The 18,332-nt window shown below is 40.2% G+C and overlaps 1 protein-coding gene across 4 annotated transcripts in view; it reads left to right on the forward strand.

The window, feature by feature from the left end:
* PDSS1 (decaprenyl diphosphate synthase subunit 1) overlaps positions 1–18,332 on the forward strand; it is a 37,845-nt gene that overhangs the window by 12,476 nt on the left and 7,037 nt on the right. For 3 of the 4 annotated variants that reach the window (XM_075922549.1, XM_006115269.4, XM_075922550.1), the window contains exons 5-9: positions 7,362–7,503; positions 8,511–8,622; positions 8,710–8,819; positions 14,145–14,225; positions 14,403–14,516. In XM_075922549.1, coding sequence (XP_075778664.1) covers positions 7,362–7,503; positions 8,511–8,622; positions 8,710–8,819; positions 14,145–14,225; positions 14,403–14,516 — 559 coding nt within the window. Of the gene's footprint in view, positions 1–4,483; positions 4,579–7,361; positions 7,504–8,510; positions 8,623–8,709; positions 8,820–14,144; positions 14,226–14,402; positions 14,517–18,332 lie in introns of those variants that run through there. The other variant, XM_025180796.2, reaches the window with a different exon arrangement.

An 18,332-nucleotide genomic window follows, 5' to 3' on the forward strand; every position in this document is an offset into this window, starting at 1 on the left:
AACTATCAGGTTTCTACCCATCTCTTCAATTCTATAAAGAGATTCTATGTATTTGACACACTGGCTTGAGAGTTAAGTCTACTACTATTTTCTTTAAGAAGCAGGTGTTAATTATTTTCTAATATCCTCTTTTATTATGCGCATCAAGGTCCAGGGAAACTGACTGCAGGGGCTTCAGTGAATTCTCAAGGATGGAGCAGGACCCGGGACTAAGGATGGGTGAAGAGGGTGCTAAACTTCTGGTGTGGAGCCTGCAGGTTCGGGGTGTGAACAGACTGGAAATTGTTCACCTTCCTGCTACTTCACAGTTTAGCTGAGGGGCAGAGAGGCTTCCCTATGCCAGTGCTATACAGGGCATCTGCACATGCAGGGCTTGGCTCTTCCTGGCCAGCAGCCTGAGCCTGGGTCTTGGGCTTTCCCAGGGCACTGGCTCAGTCAGAGGCAGTAGGAGAAAGGAAGGAGCATGCTGGTCAGGGTGTTGGTGCATGCTGGTCAGGGTGTTGGTGAACTCAGTGCCCCGATCAGGGTCTGGTTCTCCATGCAGTGCTGAGTGGGACATGCCCATCGGGGACATATAGAAGAGCAGAACAGTTGGGAGGGCAGTTGAAGGGGCAAAGCAGGGAGAAGACAGTGAAAGGGAAAGCTCATAAAGGGTGGGCAGCAGAGGTTACATGTAATCCAGCTGCTGTCTGGCACCTGCATGCGCTCACCAACCGCTGCAGTCAGTGCCAGCTAGAAATGGGACAGGGCACAGGGCACTGCTGGCTGAGCGCCAGCATGCAGCAGGAGCTGCACAGACAGGCAGGGGGAGCAGCTGGCCCCATATGTTGCATTTTTGTCCTACCACCAGTCTTACACAACCAGCCCCATCAATTGGCCACTGGACTTCCCTCTATTCACTGCTGGCGAACAGGAATTCGGTAAGCAGCAGGACCTGTTGGTACTGATAGGGAGGAAGATAGAAAATATGGGACAGTTTGTCCATTTTTAAGAAAAAGTCAGGACAGCAGCAGGGGGCCTCAAATACAGTACTGTCCCTTTTAAAAATGGGACATGTAATCCTAGATATGAGGGCTATCAAGTGATTTTAAAAAATCACTGTTTATCACGTGATTACAAAATTAATAAGGATTAATTGCACTGTTCAATAACATTTATTTAAATATTTTTGGATCTTTTCTGCACTTTCAAATTTGTTTCAAAAGTGTGGTGTACACTATATTTTTATTATAAATACTTGCACTGTATACAAACAAGAGGTAGTATTTTTCAATTCACCTAATAGAAGTAGTGTTGTGCAATCTCTAGCATGAAAGTTGAACTTACAAAAGTAGAATCATGTACAAAAAAAAACCTGTGTTCAAAAATAAAACAATGTAAAACTTAGAGCCTACAAGACTACTCAGTCCTACTTAGGGATGTAATAGTGTAGTCGATTAACTGATAATGTTGTAGACTACATGCATTTTCCCCTCTCCCCCCAGTACACTTTTTTAGCAGGCTGGCCAGCAGCCCTGCTCAGTTCCAGCTTGTGCCGGGTCTGGGAGCTAATACAGAGGCAGCAGGGCGGAGTGGCAGGAGGCTCCTCTAGAGTAGGGCTGTAGCACACGGGCTGCTGGCCTCACCCCTGGGGACTACAGAATACTCGAGTAACCAATAAGAATTCATGAGGTTAATCAACCATTCAATTAACTGATATTTAACATCCCTAGTCCTACTACTTGTTCAGCCGGTGACTCAAACAAATCTGGTTACAATTTGCAGGAGATTATGCTGCCTACTTCTCATTTAGTTTTACCTGAAAGTGAGAACAGGCATTCGCATGGCACTGTTGCATTTTGGTCTTACATTGATAATTTTTACTTTATTTTTCTTTCTAGGAGCTTCACTCATCCATGCAATCAAAGAAATTGATTGTAATAGTTGGAGGGCAGCCTTATATCTAATAGGGGGAAGATAGCACACAAATATTAATAAGGTACCTGGAGTACCTAACGCTGCCCTCAAAGATCAAAAACTCTTGAGAGCTAAGAGAGCTCAAGTAATCTTGTGCAAAGAAACAAACATCTAGGATTGTGATTTCTGCCAGATATAGCTTCAGAAAAGCAGAATTTTTACAGAAAAGTAACTTTTCAGGTGGATGATTTTTTTTATTTTTATTTTAATTTTTTTGCGCGGGGGGGGGGGGCTCCTTTTTCCTATTTAGTGGTCCATTTTATTGATTTTTTTTTGTTCTTCATCCTTTCCCTTCCATGGCATTGTTCTTTAGACCATTCAGTCTGTTTTTCATCACCAAACTCACCTTTTCTCTGCTTTCAGGGGTTGTTACTTCACTTCATTTCATTTTCTTCTTCTCCAGCTGCTAGTCCCAACCTATGTACAGCCTTCTGCATCCAACATATATTTCGTTGTTAAAATCTTGTTTGCTTTGTAAATAGCAGAAGAAATGAAAATGCTCCCTCCATATCCATTAAAATAGCAGAACATCAGTTTACACAATCTTGGGCCCTAATTGTGGCATAATTTCTGCATGGACAGATTTTCTTCCCTTGTAAAGATCATAACATAAATGCAAACCTTAGTCTTTAGCTCCATTGTGCAATAGCTTTTGGTCTGTTGTTTAAACGTTTAAATTTATTCTCTGTGTGAGAGAGCTGGAGTCCTGGTAAGAGGTTTAAATTAGGATTGTGTGAATCTCACATTTTCACACATCCTCCTGGAGTTATTCACAACATATAGTGGGAAAATCTCACAGGATTATCACTTTGCCTGACTAAGCCTGTGCTTCTGCACTCTACTGGTTTCCCAGACGCACCACCTATGGTTTGTAACAAACTTTATGCATGTCCTCTACTGTAGCCATGCTTCAGTTAGTGACTGAAACAAAGGAGGAGGAGATACAATAGCAAAGAAGGAAAAATGGGGTGAGCACAAGAGATGTTAAAAACAAATTAGGGAAATAGACCTCTCCTCCCTTAAAAGCAAGAGAAACAAAGCTGATATCTCTGCCACTGTCCAGTCTATCTGGATTCTTACGCTCCATTCATTACTACTGCACAAGACTACCTAAGAACATGGGAACAACCATACTGGGTCAGACCAAAAGTCTTTGTAGTCCAGTATCCTGTCTTCTGACAGTGGCCAGTGAATAGAAGGGAATGTACAGGACTGGTAATCATCAAGTGATCCAGAGCCTGAGGACACCATCCCTGCCCATCCTGACTAATAGCCATTGACAGAAGTTCGTGGAGGATAGGTCCACTTCTTTTTGTAATCCTGTGATAGTTTTAACCTTCACAGCATCCTCTGGCAAGATACCCTTGACAGCATCTTTGCTTCCCAACAATTGTCATGTACGTTGCTTATTGTTCAGCTATTTGCATCACATAGCTGCCTTGACAGCTCCTTAATCCATGCCTCCCCAGCTCCCTACTATACTCTCTCAACTTTTGGTTTACACTCCTGAAAGCACACACTTCTTCCCAGCATGTTCTCAGCAGGTAGTGAAAACTTATTCTGAGAGGTGTGGTCAGGGCATAGGACTGGAAGTCAGCCACCCATTTTCCACAGCTTTAAAATCAGAATAGCAGTACTTACATAATGTGCAGGGTGTTACAAACTCTGTGAAGTTGTAAGCAAGCTCCATACAGAAATATTGCCTTACTCATATTATCCTACCTCTTGCAGCTGGCCTCTGCCTACTGCACACCACAGTGGGAGGAAAGGTCAAGGGTGCTGCAGTTCCAAAACTCATTCACTAAATAAGTCTGTTTTATTGTCTGTCCAATATGTGCAGATAAAGCAGGGGGACCTACTGGAAAAATAATGTGATCATGTAATTAAAGGCTGTCATAATGCATATGCACAAAAAGGCAGTTAAAGTTGCACATATGTACTAAATAATATATAAAATGGTGGTGTGGTTCTACTCTGAGAACATTGTAAAAATGGCACCGTCATCCTCAGTCAGTCTGTGTATATCCAGAGTTATCTGCTGATTTAATTACTAAAATTTGTTTTTTGTTCTGTTAGCATGGCACAGTTAAAGCTCCTGAGAGAGAATTAATTACCAGGTTCCTAATATTTCTTGAGCATCCTAAAAAAATGTACTATGCTCCTAGCAGAGTTTTCAGTAGTGTCACGGTGAGAATAACTTGTCCTGCAGAACCTTTATTACTGTTACTGATGTGTGAGATAGAAAGGACCTTGATTGATTGCCCAGATTGAGTTTGCAAAAATACTAGCTTTTTTTTTTTTAAAGTTTCTAGTAAAATTGGCACATTTTATACAGAACTCGGATGCACCATAAATGTGAACCCTAGAATGCCATTTTTAAAGTCACTTTTCAGAGGAGAACTGTACTTTAAAACAGAACTTTCAAAACTTGCTTTTGAAATGTCTGTCGCTATTGTGCTATCTTTATACCATTGAATGGTTCTGGTGTGTCAATGAGCGTTGCCATTTTACTGCTACTTCCCAGCAGGAAGTCCAGTCTGCTGACATAGTTTATGACAAAGGGAATTCCAGTCAGCAGTTGAATGCATGAAAGAGGCTGGAAACTTTTACAGTTGTTTTAAGGTAAGTTGTATTCTTTACTAAAAATAATTTTATCGAAAAGTTTTTATACTAAAATACTGAACTAACAAAGTTTCTAATGCATATAAGAGCAATCTTAAAACAACCATGAAAGTGTCCAGCTTTTTATTCTTGTACTGAACAATGATTCCTTTTTTCACAAACTACAAGCCATATCCTGTCATTGTTTTGCATGCAGAAATGACCACTAAAAGTGCTACCTAAAAATAGGGTAATTTCCTGGCAGTTGGCAGACTGGCAAGATGTCACCTTCCAACTTCATTGCTAATTATTACATGTTAATATATTTAAACCATGTAAAAAAACCCAAAATCTTAAATTCCTTTTGTAATTAGTTGTAGTGGGTCCAAGGTCTTTTATGTTTTCTCTTCAATTTATTATGGTTCTGCTGGAAATTAGTATGATTACCTCATTTTCTTAAGGTTTCAGACTTGCTGGAAGAGCAGCTTGGACCTTCTGAGAGAGGGAATGATTTGAAAATTTCACTTTTCTTGGTCCTTTATTGCTGTCCTTTATACCCCAGCTAACCCCATATCTATTTCCTCATTACTTCCCCTCCACTTCTTTAAAAATAAATTGAGTTAAATCACAGGTGTGACATCTTCCAAAATACTTAAATGGCCAGTAAGTGTGTGTCATTGACCAATATATGTTCATGATCATATTCAGACATTACACCTCATGCAGTCAATTATCTCAGTCTCTGAAAACACCCAACATCGTAAATGAATAAAGAGAGTCAGCTCAACAGTCGTTGGAGGCTGTATTCTGTGTCCTTCAAATATAGAGCACAGATTTCTAAGCTAGCCGGTCATGTCCAGGTGTTTGTGAGTTGTCAACCAACTTTGGAGAGTCTGAAATTGAGATCTCCCATGTGGAGCACAGTGAAGATAAGGCAGACTTCAAAGGGTCTCCAGTCCAGCTGTTATGGCCTTCCTTTAAAAGTGTCTTCTGCAAAACAGTGCTTGTTGCTATGTTCCAGTGTGTGCGGTCTCTTTGGAACAAGTTGTCCTTGGGCATGTAATCTGGTGCCTCATTACTACATTCTAAACTGAGAGAACCTAAAATAGATAATAAAATACAATCCTGGGGTCATGACCATGCTTTGGAAAAATCAGGGTTGTACTTGAACTGGATAGTCTGTGAATAGTATTCCTTTAATGCAGTTATTTTCCTCTTAACTGGACCTACAGTAGAACCTGAAAGTTACAAATACCTCAGGAATGGAGGTTTTCGTAACTCTAAACAAAACATTATGGTTATTCTTTCAAAAACTTACAGCTAAACATTGACTTAATACAGCTTTGACACTTTTGTATGCAGAAGAAAAATGCTGCTTTCCCTTTTTCTAGAAGTTAACTTTTAACACTGTACAGTACTGTATTTGGATTTTTTGTTTTGTTTTTGTTTCATTTTCGTTTTTCTGCTGCTGCCTGATTATGTACTTTTGGTTCCAGATGATGTGTATAGGTGACTGGTCTGTTCATAACTCTGGTGCTCATAATGCTGAGGTTTTACTATATGCATGTATCATCCACAAGTATAGATGGGGAAAGAAGTTAATGTCTAAAAGTCGCCAGTAATATTTTTGAAAAGTCTTTTCTTATTCCATACTTTGATCTCAACTGATTCTTGAATGTTTTGCATGTAAAATATGCCATAATATTATTACACAAGAATTGCTAGGGCTGCATGAGAAGAGTAAAGTGAAATTTGTAAAATATGGTAAAAAAAAAAGTAGGGGGAAGGAACTGAAAATCGTACTCTATTGTAGAACAAATCTGTACCTTATGTTCATTTAGAGTCTTAGGCTTTTTCTACTTGGCTATGATGGGCCTGCACTGTTACTGAAGGGTAAGCTGGTATCTATTCTGGATCATGGATTATCAGCAAAATTTATTTAAATTTCAGATTTTTTAAATTTTTCTTGAACTTGCCATGTAAGTTAACTAAATTTACTAGAACTCATGAGTTGTGGTGGAGATGGAATTTTTCTTTATGCTATTTAAACTGAAGAAAGGATGCTACTGTAAATCCAGGACTGGTTAATGTATTTTTCTTAGAATAGTGGCTTTTCAAACTGTGGTACACAGGACACTTTCACATGATCTTGAAGTTTGCTTCTGGTACAGTAGGGAAAGGTATCAAGTTTAAAATAGTGATGCTTCTTCCTAAATGTTCCAGCCCAGGAAACACTAAAGTTTTCAGATGTTTTTGACTAGTACAACTCTCAATATAGCTGCAGTCTATGGCTGCTTCAGGTCTCATTGTCCAAGTTTCTCTTCGGTGTAGATTTGGTCATAATCAAATCTGCAGAAGGCCTCAATATGTGGGAGAACAGTAGCACAAACAAAGGAAGACAGAACCAAATTGCATCTTCAGTTGTAGATATTGGAGCAGTGATGGTTGCTAGCATTGAGGTAAAATGTTGAAGTCCTTTAAAGAGAGAAATATAGAGCCTCATTCAGCTCTCATTGAAATTAATGGTATGACTTCCATTAACTTCAATGTTGCAGAAACAAGCCTATATGTAGACCTCTACAAAATGAGGAGATGTAACCAACCCATTGTATTAAAATGATCTGACTCGTACAGAGATCAGAAGGTTGGCAGTCCATGATATGTTCAGAATGTGAAAATGTTTTGAGAACCACTGCTATTGAAAAATAGTTTCCATTTCCATAGAGACTTTTCATGAGCATATTGCAGTCCACATAGTATGCTTGATTGACACTTAAAGGTGTGTGTGGGTTTTATAATTTTAGGGAGGTGCAAGAAAGCCAACGTTCTGTGGCCATAATTGCAGAGATGATCCATACTGCAAGTCTAGTTCATGATGATGTCATTGATGATGCAAATTCTCGGAGAGGAAAAACAACGGTTAATCAAATCTGGGGGGAGAGAAAGGTGAGTCTCTGTCATTATATAGCTCTGGTAAAGTGGAGACTTGTATTTGTCATGTTGCTAATGTTTAGTGTGTATGTGTCCTTAAGCAGTAGAGCGTGGCTATGGTTGAAGCTGGGGATGTTTAGAAAAAAAGGAGTAATCTGAGCTGATCATATCCTTGTCAGCATGGTATGAGTTTCTACATGCAGGGGGTAAAATTTCTATAGGAAACCCTTGCCATTCATAGTGAATGAGTTCCTGGCACCACCACACATGGCAAAATTCATGAATACAGGGAGCTATAGCTCCTGGCCCTGGGCAGCCATCCATACTTCCCCAGGCTGGGATAGGAGACCCCTGCAAAATCACAGAACCATGAATAACAATTCTGTTTAACACAAGGGTCTCCTGTATAGTGAGACAGTGTTTTTTCTCTGTGATTGATTGATACTGACCGTCATGGCAGTTGCATGCAGTAGCTAAAGTCCTGTTGAAATGCTTTGAAAATATACCTCCTTTAAGCACCTCATGTACTAGTTTCCCCTACCTAAATAACAAACCAAAAGAGTTTTTATATTAGCATTAGACTTTTCAGGCTTCACAATATTAAATATATAGCTTAAGATAGTAAAGGCTTTACTGTTACAAATCTCCTGTGAAATATGTAAGATGACTTAAGCTTCTTCATAAAGCATTTGAAAAAAAATTATTCAAGAAGTTCTGAATAGAGTTAATTGAATGTATTCAATAATGTAGCACAATGACCATACAGTATATAATGGTTTGTATAGCAAAAAAAAAAGCACTGTAAAATGGGAGCTCCAGAATGATTTAAATTTAAATACCGTAACTATTTTTTTTCCAGTTTTCAGTCAGAAGTGTGCACTTTGAGGAAAATTATGTAATCTGACTACATGTGGAAAATATAAAGGGAGTCAGATTGTCCCTAGTATTTTTTGTGAAGAGATATTTTTAAAAAAATACAAAAATCTTCTCTCTTTTTTTTTTTTTCCCCCCACCCCCCCCAGGCTGTTTTAGCTGGTGATTTTATCCTTTCAGCAGCTTCTGTCGCTTTAGCAAGAATTGGAAACACTACTATTATCTCAGTATTAAGTCAGGTGATTGAAGATTTGGTGCGTGGTAAGGTTTTTTTCTATGTATATCTTCATATTTCTTTATCTAAACAATACACACAAAAATAAAGACTTTGTCCTTGCATCTTTATAGGTGAATTCCTTCAGTTGGGCTCCAAAGAAAATGAAAATGAGAGATTTGCTCACTACCTCGAGAAGACCTTTAAGAAGACTGCAAGTCTTATAGCAAACAGTTGTAAAGCAGTATGTACGTTCTGTCTCTCCTCAAGTTAACATACCATAGTGTAAGCTTCACAGCTAAATTCCCAATTAATTGCTATTTTCTTTGGAAATGCTCCAATCTAGACATTTCAGTGATACTCTGCCACAGTCCTTATGGATCTCTGGTTAAAATTTTTATCCCAGTTCAGCTGTGCAGCCTCCATTATTGGTTTTCAGTCTTTCCTTTCCGTTTTACATGCAGAGACAAACTTTCAATCTTTCCCTGCTTGATTTTCAGCAAGATCTATTGTAGACTCCTAAGCTCATTTTAAAATAGTAGAAGTTTTTTAAATCAAGTCTGAACTATTCATCTTATAATTTATTGAGTGTAAGTTTCCTTTCACATCTGTTGTCTTCTATAGTATAGCATAGTAAAGTGTAATGCAAAGCCCCACATGAAAACTGCAAAAAATTTAAACAGTTAGTTTGTGTTCTTCCTATTTTGCATTGTTCTATATGAGAAATAGATTATTTTCTGCTGACCTTTAAGTCTTATTAATTGAGTGTGTTTTTAATTGGTCGTTTGGGATGACTAAAACAGTCATGTCCAATTCAATTATTGTAAAAATGACAGAAGCATAAGTTCAAGGACTGAGTCCCAAACAAATAGTGGGACCCTGAGGGTACGTCTACACTTCATTCCTCTTAAGAGAGAGGAATGCAAATGCAGACACCCAAAATTGCAAATGAAGTGGGGCTTTTAAATATCCTGCGCTTCATTTGCAAAATTGCATTATGGCGCTATTTCAAAATAGGGCTATTTTGAGAGGGAAAAATAGGGCTATTTCAAGAACCCATATTCCGAGAGAAGGGTTTTATTTTGAGGGAAGGGTTTTATCTCAAAATAACCCCATTTTTTCTCTCGAAATACCGCTATTTTGAAATAGCACCATAAGTCAATTATGCAAATGAAGCGTGGGATATTTAAATCACTGCTTCATTTGCAATTTTGGGTGTCTGCATTTGCATTGAGGGAGAGAGGGGGGGACATACCCTACTCTCCTTATAAAGCACCAGATTCTGTTACTTTTGTTGAACAACATATGAATATTAACGGGGCTCGACAAATAATGCAATCTGCTCGCCCATGGTGAGTAGATTGCAACCTGGAAGAGCTGGGTTTGGGCGACCTGCGCATGCGCACATCGCCGGACAGCACGGCTGGCGATCAGGGCTCGCCGTGGTTCGGCGAGTCCTGAATATTGACATGCACAGACAAGACATTCTTAAAATAACCGTGTTTATTACCAGTTCAGAAAATACAGAAGGTGACAAAAATGCTTCCCCTTCTCCTAAAAGAGCTGGAACCATACCATACCAATAAGAGGCAGTTCAAAAAGGATTAGTCTAATACACTGTGTTGTTATAAAGTGTGTTGTTCTGAAATCATTAGTATATTCTTGCAATAAAGGGCATTTGAAAATTGCCTAAAGTGGATTATGTAAAACAGGAGATTATTTCCAATATTGTAATACCTTATTGGAACACTTTCAGTATAGTATACTTTCCATAAAAATCTGACTAGTTCAAGGAATCTGAAAATTTGACTAGTTCAAGGAAAACAGAAAACACTCCTGTTGTAGTTGCATATATCATTTTGGTATACTGAAATCTTGTAAAGGTTTCATTTCTAAAAATAATCTGTTTCTCAAGCTTCTTAAATTCACAACAATTTCTTTTGTGTTTCTGAAACAGATTGGGACTGTACCCTGGCAGCAAAACCAGATAAAGCAATATTTCTCTTAACTTTTCACTTAGACATAATGTAGCAACAAAGTTGAGGTCCTTGAAAAAAGGACATGTTGGTGATACCAGATCCACACCTACCTTCAGAAGAGTCATGCTATCAACTGTGTTATAACTTCATGCAGTGGTATCTAAGGATCTAAACTTCTGTGTGCATGGTGGGGTCAGACTGGGACATAGGTGGTTCATAGGGACAGAAATGTGTGATTATACAGCTTTCCTCTCTGTCTCAAATCTTCAGTGGGAATTTTGGCTGAGTTAAAGACAATAAGATCAACTTTCTGATTCACCACATATTCAGTGTAACTGAAAGCTGTTGCTATTATATAGCAATTTTGGCAACCAAAGTGAAAAGAATTCAAAGGGCTTTTCGTTTCCATTAGATGGTAATTTCAGTTTACTTATTAGCCTCTCTGAGGCTACGTCTACATTGGCATGATTTTATGCAAGAACTCTTTTGCGGAAGAGTTCTTGTGCAAAAACTCTTCCAGAAGAAAGTGTCTACACTGGCATGTGCCTTTGTGCAAGAGATGTGCTTTTGCGCAAGAGCATCAGTGCCAGTGTAGACGTTCTTATGCAAGAAAGCTCTGATGGCCAATTTAACCACAGGGCTTTCTTGCAGAAGGAAATTATGTTGCCTGTCTACACTGGCCTCTTGCACAAGAACAGTTGCACAAGAGGGCTTATTCCTGAGCAGGAGCATCATAGTTCTTGCGTAAGAAGCACTGATTTCATGCATTAGAACGTCAGTGTTCTTGTGCAAGAACTTGCGGCCAGTGTAGACAGGCAGCAAGTTTGGGCACAAAAGCAGCCGTTTTTGCGCAAGATCACATCAATGTAGACACAGCCTGAGAGTTTGCACAAAAGCCAAGGATTCGGTCATATCCATCCAAAGCATAGCTGAGGTGTAGTTGATCAGAAAGGGACCTTGGTTTCTGTTACATTCCACTACTTGTACTGTTTCATTCCATTACTTGTATTGTTTCCACCTTTGGGAAGCATGCAATTCAGATACCGTGTTTATAAATAAATGTGAGAGAGATGGGACTATCCTTGGGGGCAAAGCTATAGCTCTGTTATAACAAAACATTTTTTTTTCTTTCCCTCAATTTCTTCATAAGTCAGCAAGGCTGAGAAGATTGGCACTGATAGCACAAATGGCAAATAATGCCTGGAGCACACTTTCTGGGACACTTTGAGCTGTTTAAGAAGAGCTGATGGGTTCAGAAGGAATTTTGCTCTTTGTAGCCAGAATGGCCAGCAAAATCATTATCTGTAGCTTGAAAGTGGTTCTTTTAAGAATCCAGGATTAAGATGATTTCATTCTAAAGGGCAAACAAAAGTGTTGTCTACACTTAACAGTTTAAAGCTCAGCCATAGCAGCGCTGTCACAGCAGTGCTTTAACCTGAAAGTGTGTCCACAGCATGAGCACTGAGCGCTCTCCCAGCACTCTGTCTAAACCACCTCCACGAGGGGAGGCACTAATAGCATTAGTAGTGCAGCTCCCAGCACTGTAACCTGGTTCACACTGGCATTTACAATGCTGTAACTTGCTGTAATCCTGGGGAGTGTTTTTTCAGCACTGTAAAGTGCCATTGTAGACTTGGCCTAAGGATATGTTATTGATGATTTAAAATATCAGGATAAGTTCTGAAGCGTATGAGAGTTCATTTCTCGTGTTAAGAGAAGGAAAAGACAGTCATTGTTTCTAGTTGCATATAAACAAGGTAAAATATTGTCTGAAAAAATGGCAGAAACTAATTCTAGTGGGATTTCAGTTAGAATTAATCTACAGAAAGGGAGACTGTTGTGTTCCTGGGGCAGGGCCTAAATATGATATGGATGGTCTTGTCCTGTAACTGAATTAGATATCTTCTGCATCTCCATAGCAATGTTACATTAGAACTAAAATGCCATTGAGGTAACTAAATAAACAGCCTGTCAAGGGCCTAAAGCTACCATAAGCTCCAGTGTATAGTTACTACATGGTAGATGTGTATGTAAGCTGCAGCCAAAGTAGTATATATGCGTGGCAGATGGCTCTGAGAGTCACTGTAGTCTCAGTTACCGAAAGGCATTTTTCAGAGACAATATGAGTAGAGGATTTCTGTTCAGGAAATCACAGCAATAAAGCACAAATGGAATTCCCAGCTGTCATGAGAGAAATCTAAGTAAAGATTTACTCTGCATAAATTACTTGAAAAATAGAGATTAAAAATATTTTTGCTGAAATTAATATAAAAGTTGCATGACCAATTCCTGCTTCATCTACAGATGTAGGATCTGATCCCGCAAGCTGATCTATGTGTTCATACCCCTGCACGGAGAGCCCCACTGACCTCAAAAGAGCTCCATGTGGTGATAAGGATTTGTTATGGGGACAGTAATGGAAGGATAAGTCTGTAGTTCTGTATCTAGCCAATGATTCCAAATTTAAAAGCTTAAACTTCCACCAAGCGTGTCACATGGGGGTCCACGTGCACAGAAATTGGTACACAATTGGAGCCTAAACTGTGCTAGCTTCTCTGACACATTAAAGAATGCAATGTCACTAATGACCGGAGTTGACTTTGGTCATCTGAAGAAGTGGGCTGTGCCCACAAAAGCTCAGGATATCATCTACGTGTTTTGTTAGTCTAAAGTGCTACCAGACCACTTTAAGTTTCTCTTTACAGTATCATTTGTAACGCTAATAAAGCTAATCTCTATTCAGAGCTTAATACTGCAGTTCTGTTGTGCCCTGTGTATTTTCTTTTAATGGGGCTGCATCTGTGTGTGTGTGTGTGTGTGTGTGTGTGTGTGTGTGTGTAAAATCAGTTTTGGGGATGGGGAAGAATGCTCTTAGACAGAACTAGTCAACTTTTGAAGCGGGGGGGGGGGCACAATGACATTCACAGCACACGTACAAGGCCGCAACTTAGGTGTGGTTGCATATACATGCAAGTATATATGCAAATAGCTTCTTTCACGCTGACTGGCATGAATACAAAGATTAAGACAAGACTATACAACGCACAGGCCCCATTTAAGTCATTTAAGTGATATTAATAAAATACAATATTTACCCAATTTCCACCCACATAACCGCAATGAGAGTCCAGGAATTTAACTACTAAAATGAATATCAACAGAAGACCATTCTATTGACTTGCTGTTATGGATTCCTCTGCAGTAAAGTTATTCCTATTGGTCAAATGGATGCAATTTATGTAAGCAATACAGTCTATAACAAAAAGAAATCTGGTCCTTCCACTTCTAATACCAAATATTGCCAACCATGAGCCACTCAAAAAATCACGAACCAACTCCCCCCCCAATTGTATTGGAGGCTGTGTTCAAAGGATCCCATCTATGGGCCGCATGTTGAGCCCTATGTAAACCCAAACGGCATGGTGGGCCACAAAGAGGCTGCAGGCTGCATGTTGAGTTGCCCTGCTCTAAGATATGGTTTAGTTTTCCTCTTTGGATATTCACTGTGTTTATTATGTTACACCTACAATAAAATACATTGCAGGTGAATAATTAGAGTTGTTCTTTTTATTTTTTCCTCTTCCTTTCAGGTTTCCATACTAGGCTGCCCTGATCCAAAAGTTCACGAGATTGCATACCAGTATGGAAAAAATGTTGGCATAGCTTTTCAGGTGGTGTATTCAGTTACTTTTACAGAATTAATGAGAAGTCTAAAATTTATATTTCTCTAAACTAAACTGGATTGCTGTAATTCTCTATATAAATCTTTTAATTAAAACAAGTGTCACATCATGAGTCTTTTTAATGTTCTAAAATTTGCTTTTGTGTTTTTTTGGTTTTTTTTCCAGCTAATAGATGATGTGCTAGATTTTACATCATGTGCTGACCAGCTGGGGAAACCAACAGCAGCAGATCTCAAGCTTGGATTGGCCACAGGCCCTGTTTTATTTGCTTGCCAACAGGTAGGGTTAAAGAATATTCTTCAAAAATAAAAATTTCTGGATGAAAGAGACAGTAGTAACTTGAAATCTAGTCAATTTAAAATATGTTAAGCAGATTTAGGTGCTATATTTGTCCTTGAGTCCTGGCTGCTGGTGGTTTTACCATCACTTTTTTCTCCACAGTAGAAAATGACAGACTGACATTAAAGGGGGGGGGGGGAGCCTAACCACACACAAAGCAATCAAACTGGAAGAGAGAAATACTTCGGCTGCGTCTAGACTGGCATGATTTTGCAGAAATACTTTTAACGGAAAAGTTTTTCCATTAAAAGTATTTCTGCAAAAGCGCGTCTAGATTGGCACAGATGCTTTTGCGCAAAAAGTGCTTTTGCACAAAAGCATCCGTGGCCAGTCTAGATGCAGTTTTGCACAAGAAAGCCCCAATCGCCATTTTAGCCATCGGGGCTTTTTTGTGCAAAACAGTTCTTCCCTGTCTACACTGGCCCTCTTGCGCAAGCAGCACTGATTTTGAACATTACAAAGTCAATGCTCTTGCGCAAATTCAAGCGGCCAGTGTAGACAGCTGGCAAGTTTTTGCGCAAAAGCAGGTGCTTTTGTGCAAAATCTTGCCAGTCTAGACGCACCCTGACTGTCCTCTAATCTCTTTCATGGATAACAATTTTAGGTATTCGCTCTGAACCATTTTTTACTTACTATTGTTAGATAGAAATTTTAAGCTAATACTATCCTTTGCAACCTTATTAATCTACTACAATTCTTTGAGGGGGGTCAACAAGCATGTGGATAAGGGGGAGCCAATGGCTATAGTGTACTTAGATTTCCAGGAAGCCTTTGACAAGGACCCTCAGCAAAGGCTCTTAAGTAAATAAGTTGTCATGGGATAAGTGGTAAGGTGTTCTCATGGATTGAGAACTGGTTAAAAGAGAGGAAAAAAAGGGTAGGAATAAATGGTCAGTTTTCAGAACAGAGAGAGGTAACTAGTGGTGTCACTGAAGGGTCTGTACTGGGACCAATTTTATTTAACCTATTTATAAAATGATCTGGGGAAAGGAGTAAAAAATGATCTGGAGAAAGGTGGCAAAATTGGCAGATGATACTAAACTGCTCAAGATAGTTGAGAACAAAGCAGACTGTGAAAAGCTTAAAAAGGATCTCACAAAACTAAGTGATTGGGCAACAAAATGGCAAATTAATTTTAATGTTGATAAATGCAAAGTAATGGGGAGGACTTTAACAGGGTTCTAAAAAGAGCTAGATAAATTCATGGTGGTTAGGTCCGTCAATGGCGCTTAGCCAGGACAGGTAGGAATGGTGTCCCTAGTCTCTGTCAGAAGCTGGGAATTGGTGACAAGGAATAGATCACTTAATGAAACCTGTTCTGTTCACTCCCTCTGGGGCATCTGGCATTGGCCACTGTCGGAAGCCAGGATACTGGATTAGATGGATCTTCGGTCTGACCCAGTATGGCCATTATGTTCTTTCAAAATACTATTTAGCAGTTTTTGCTTTATGGGTGGAAATTTGGGGGGAGGGAAGGAAGAGAAAACAATGCAGCAGACCTTCCCTGCAACACTCCCTGTTGCTGCTGCCTAGTTGTGATTAAGAGCAGGGAGATGTGGTACTTTAATGTTTGCACTGGTCCGATCAGGGCCATGCACGCTGCAGTCTCTTGGGGGCTATGGCTACTGCTTCTGGAGCCATATGGGGCTGATGTGTGGGATGCTGGAGGCGGTTCTTGTCAGTGGAGGCAGCTACAGTGTTGTCAGTGCACTTAGGGAGTGCCTGCCTTGCTGAGGCCTCCACAGCCAACTGATGAGTTCCAGACCCACATTCCCTGGAGCAGGATCTCAGTGAACAGCTGTGGGATGTAGGAAGAGACAGGTTTGGCAGAGTAGCCACCAGCAGGTGTTGGCACCCACACACTAAGGCTACCAAAAATGGTTGAAAGAACCTCTACTATACCGAGTGGTTGAAGTACCTGCTCTTGAGAAACTTAAATGGCATGGAAAGGTTGTCAGGCAAAGAAGAGGAAGTTCACACAAAAAAGTTATAGGGTTGCTGCTCGAATGAGTTAGAAATAACTACTTATTTCCATTCCAACTCATATTTGTTAGTCTAAGGCAGGACTATGCAACTTTGGAAGCCCCAGATGCCATGATACTCACAGCACATGCCAAGGGCTGCAACTTAAGTGTGGTTGCATATATGCAAATAGAGCCTGTCCCCAACTTACAAATGGGTTATGGACCAAACACCTGGTCGTAACTCGATTTGTTCGTAAGTTGGGAATACATGCTTTTAAATATGACCGTACTGTGTAAGTGCGGATGGTGTTCATAAGCTGGGGACAGGCTATAATGGGAGGTTGGTCATAAGTGCAAACAGTTAAAAGTTGATATATTTGTAACTTGGGGACCAGCTGTAGCTTTTTCACACTGACAGGCATGAACATAAAAGATTAAGGCAAGACTGCACAACATGCAGGCCCCTTTTAAGTCAGTTCTACTGCTGATAATGCAATATTTACCTGATTTCCACCCATATAACAGCACTTTTAATGAACAATGATAGTCTAGGACCGTGGTCCACAACCTGGTGCCCACGGGCACCATGGCGCCCGCCGGGCCATTTACATGCGCCCACGGAGCAATCTGGGCTGGCCCCAGCCCCAGGCGCATGGCTGGCCCCAACCCTGACCCCTGGCACTGGCCTTGGCCCTGGCCCTGCCCCCGGGGGCACTGCACCAGCCCTGGCCCAGGATCGCAGCACATGCTTGGCCCTGCCCCCAGTCACGTGGCCTGTGAGCGGCCCTGCCCCCATACGCACAGTGCGTGAGCAGCCCCAAAACATTGGGGACCACTGGTCTAGGAATTTAACTACTAAAACACAAGAATTCATTATATTAACTCGCTGTTGTGGAGCGTGTTGCCAGTGGAGGCCATGTTCAAAGGATCCCACCCCGGGCCACATGTTGAGCCGTGCGTAAACCCAACCATCGGCTACAAACAAATGAGCCATGTGTTGAGTAGCCCTAGTCTAAGAGTACATCTACATAAATGTTTATTTCGGAATAAGCTGTTCTGGAAGAAATACTCCAACATAGCCTTTGAAATAGCACATCTACAGTACAGGGAAGCCTTGAAATTAGTCCAAGACAAGCTCCCCTAAAGTGGATGTGCTACCTTGAGTTAGAGCCCCAGGAAGCACTAGGGAGTAATTACTTTGAATCGCTCTGGGAAGGAGCTGTTTTGAAATAGCAGCAATGGAGCATCCACACTTCTGCTATTTCAAAATAGCTGTTTTGGAAGAGGTGTTATTCCCCATGGAATGAGATTTACGGAAATCAGGATAAGCTGTCTGTTATTTCAGAATTATTTTGAAATAACAGAATTGCTGGATAGAAGCACCTTAAGGTGCCACAGAACTACTTTTTTTCCTCACTATGGAGAGTTCTAGATCCCAATTACAAAATGTTCAAATCAGCACACATTGATACTGAAGGCTGCACAAGGAAAGCTGACCCTCCTTTACAATTTATAGCACAAGTTAAATGTTTGCTTTATCCTAGCTGTTACCTGCAAGGGGGGAGGAGAGGGATGAGAGCTCTTTATTTTTATATAACAGCATGCTGATGATCCTCCACGCTGGAAAATAACATGTTCTAACACACAGCATCTGGAAGAAGTAAAGGCTAGTAGCTCTTTAGATTTATGATAGTGATTTACCCAGATAAGGGACTTTAGACTGACTGATTTATAGAATAAGACTTTTACAAATGGTGTTGAGTCAGAGGTTGAGACTAAAGAGTCCTAAATT

This window comes from Pelodiscus sinensis, chromosome 2, assembly GCF_049634645.1.
Source record: "Pelodiscus sinensis isolate JC-2024 chromosome 2, ASM4963464v1, whole genome shotgun sequence".
Classification (NCBI taxonomy): Eukaryota; Metazoa; Chordata; order Testudines; family Trionychidae; genus Pelodiscus; species Pelodiscus sinensis.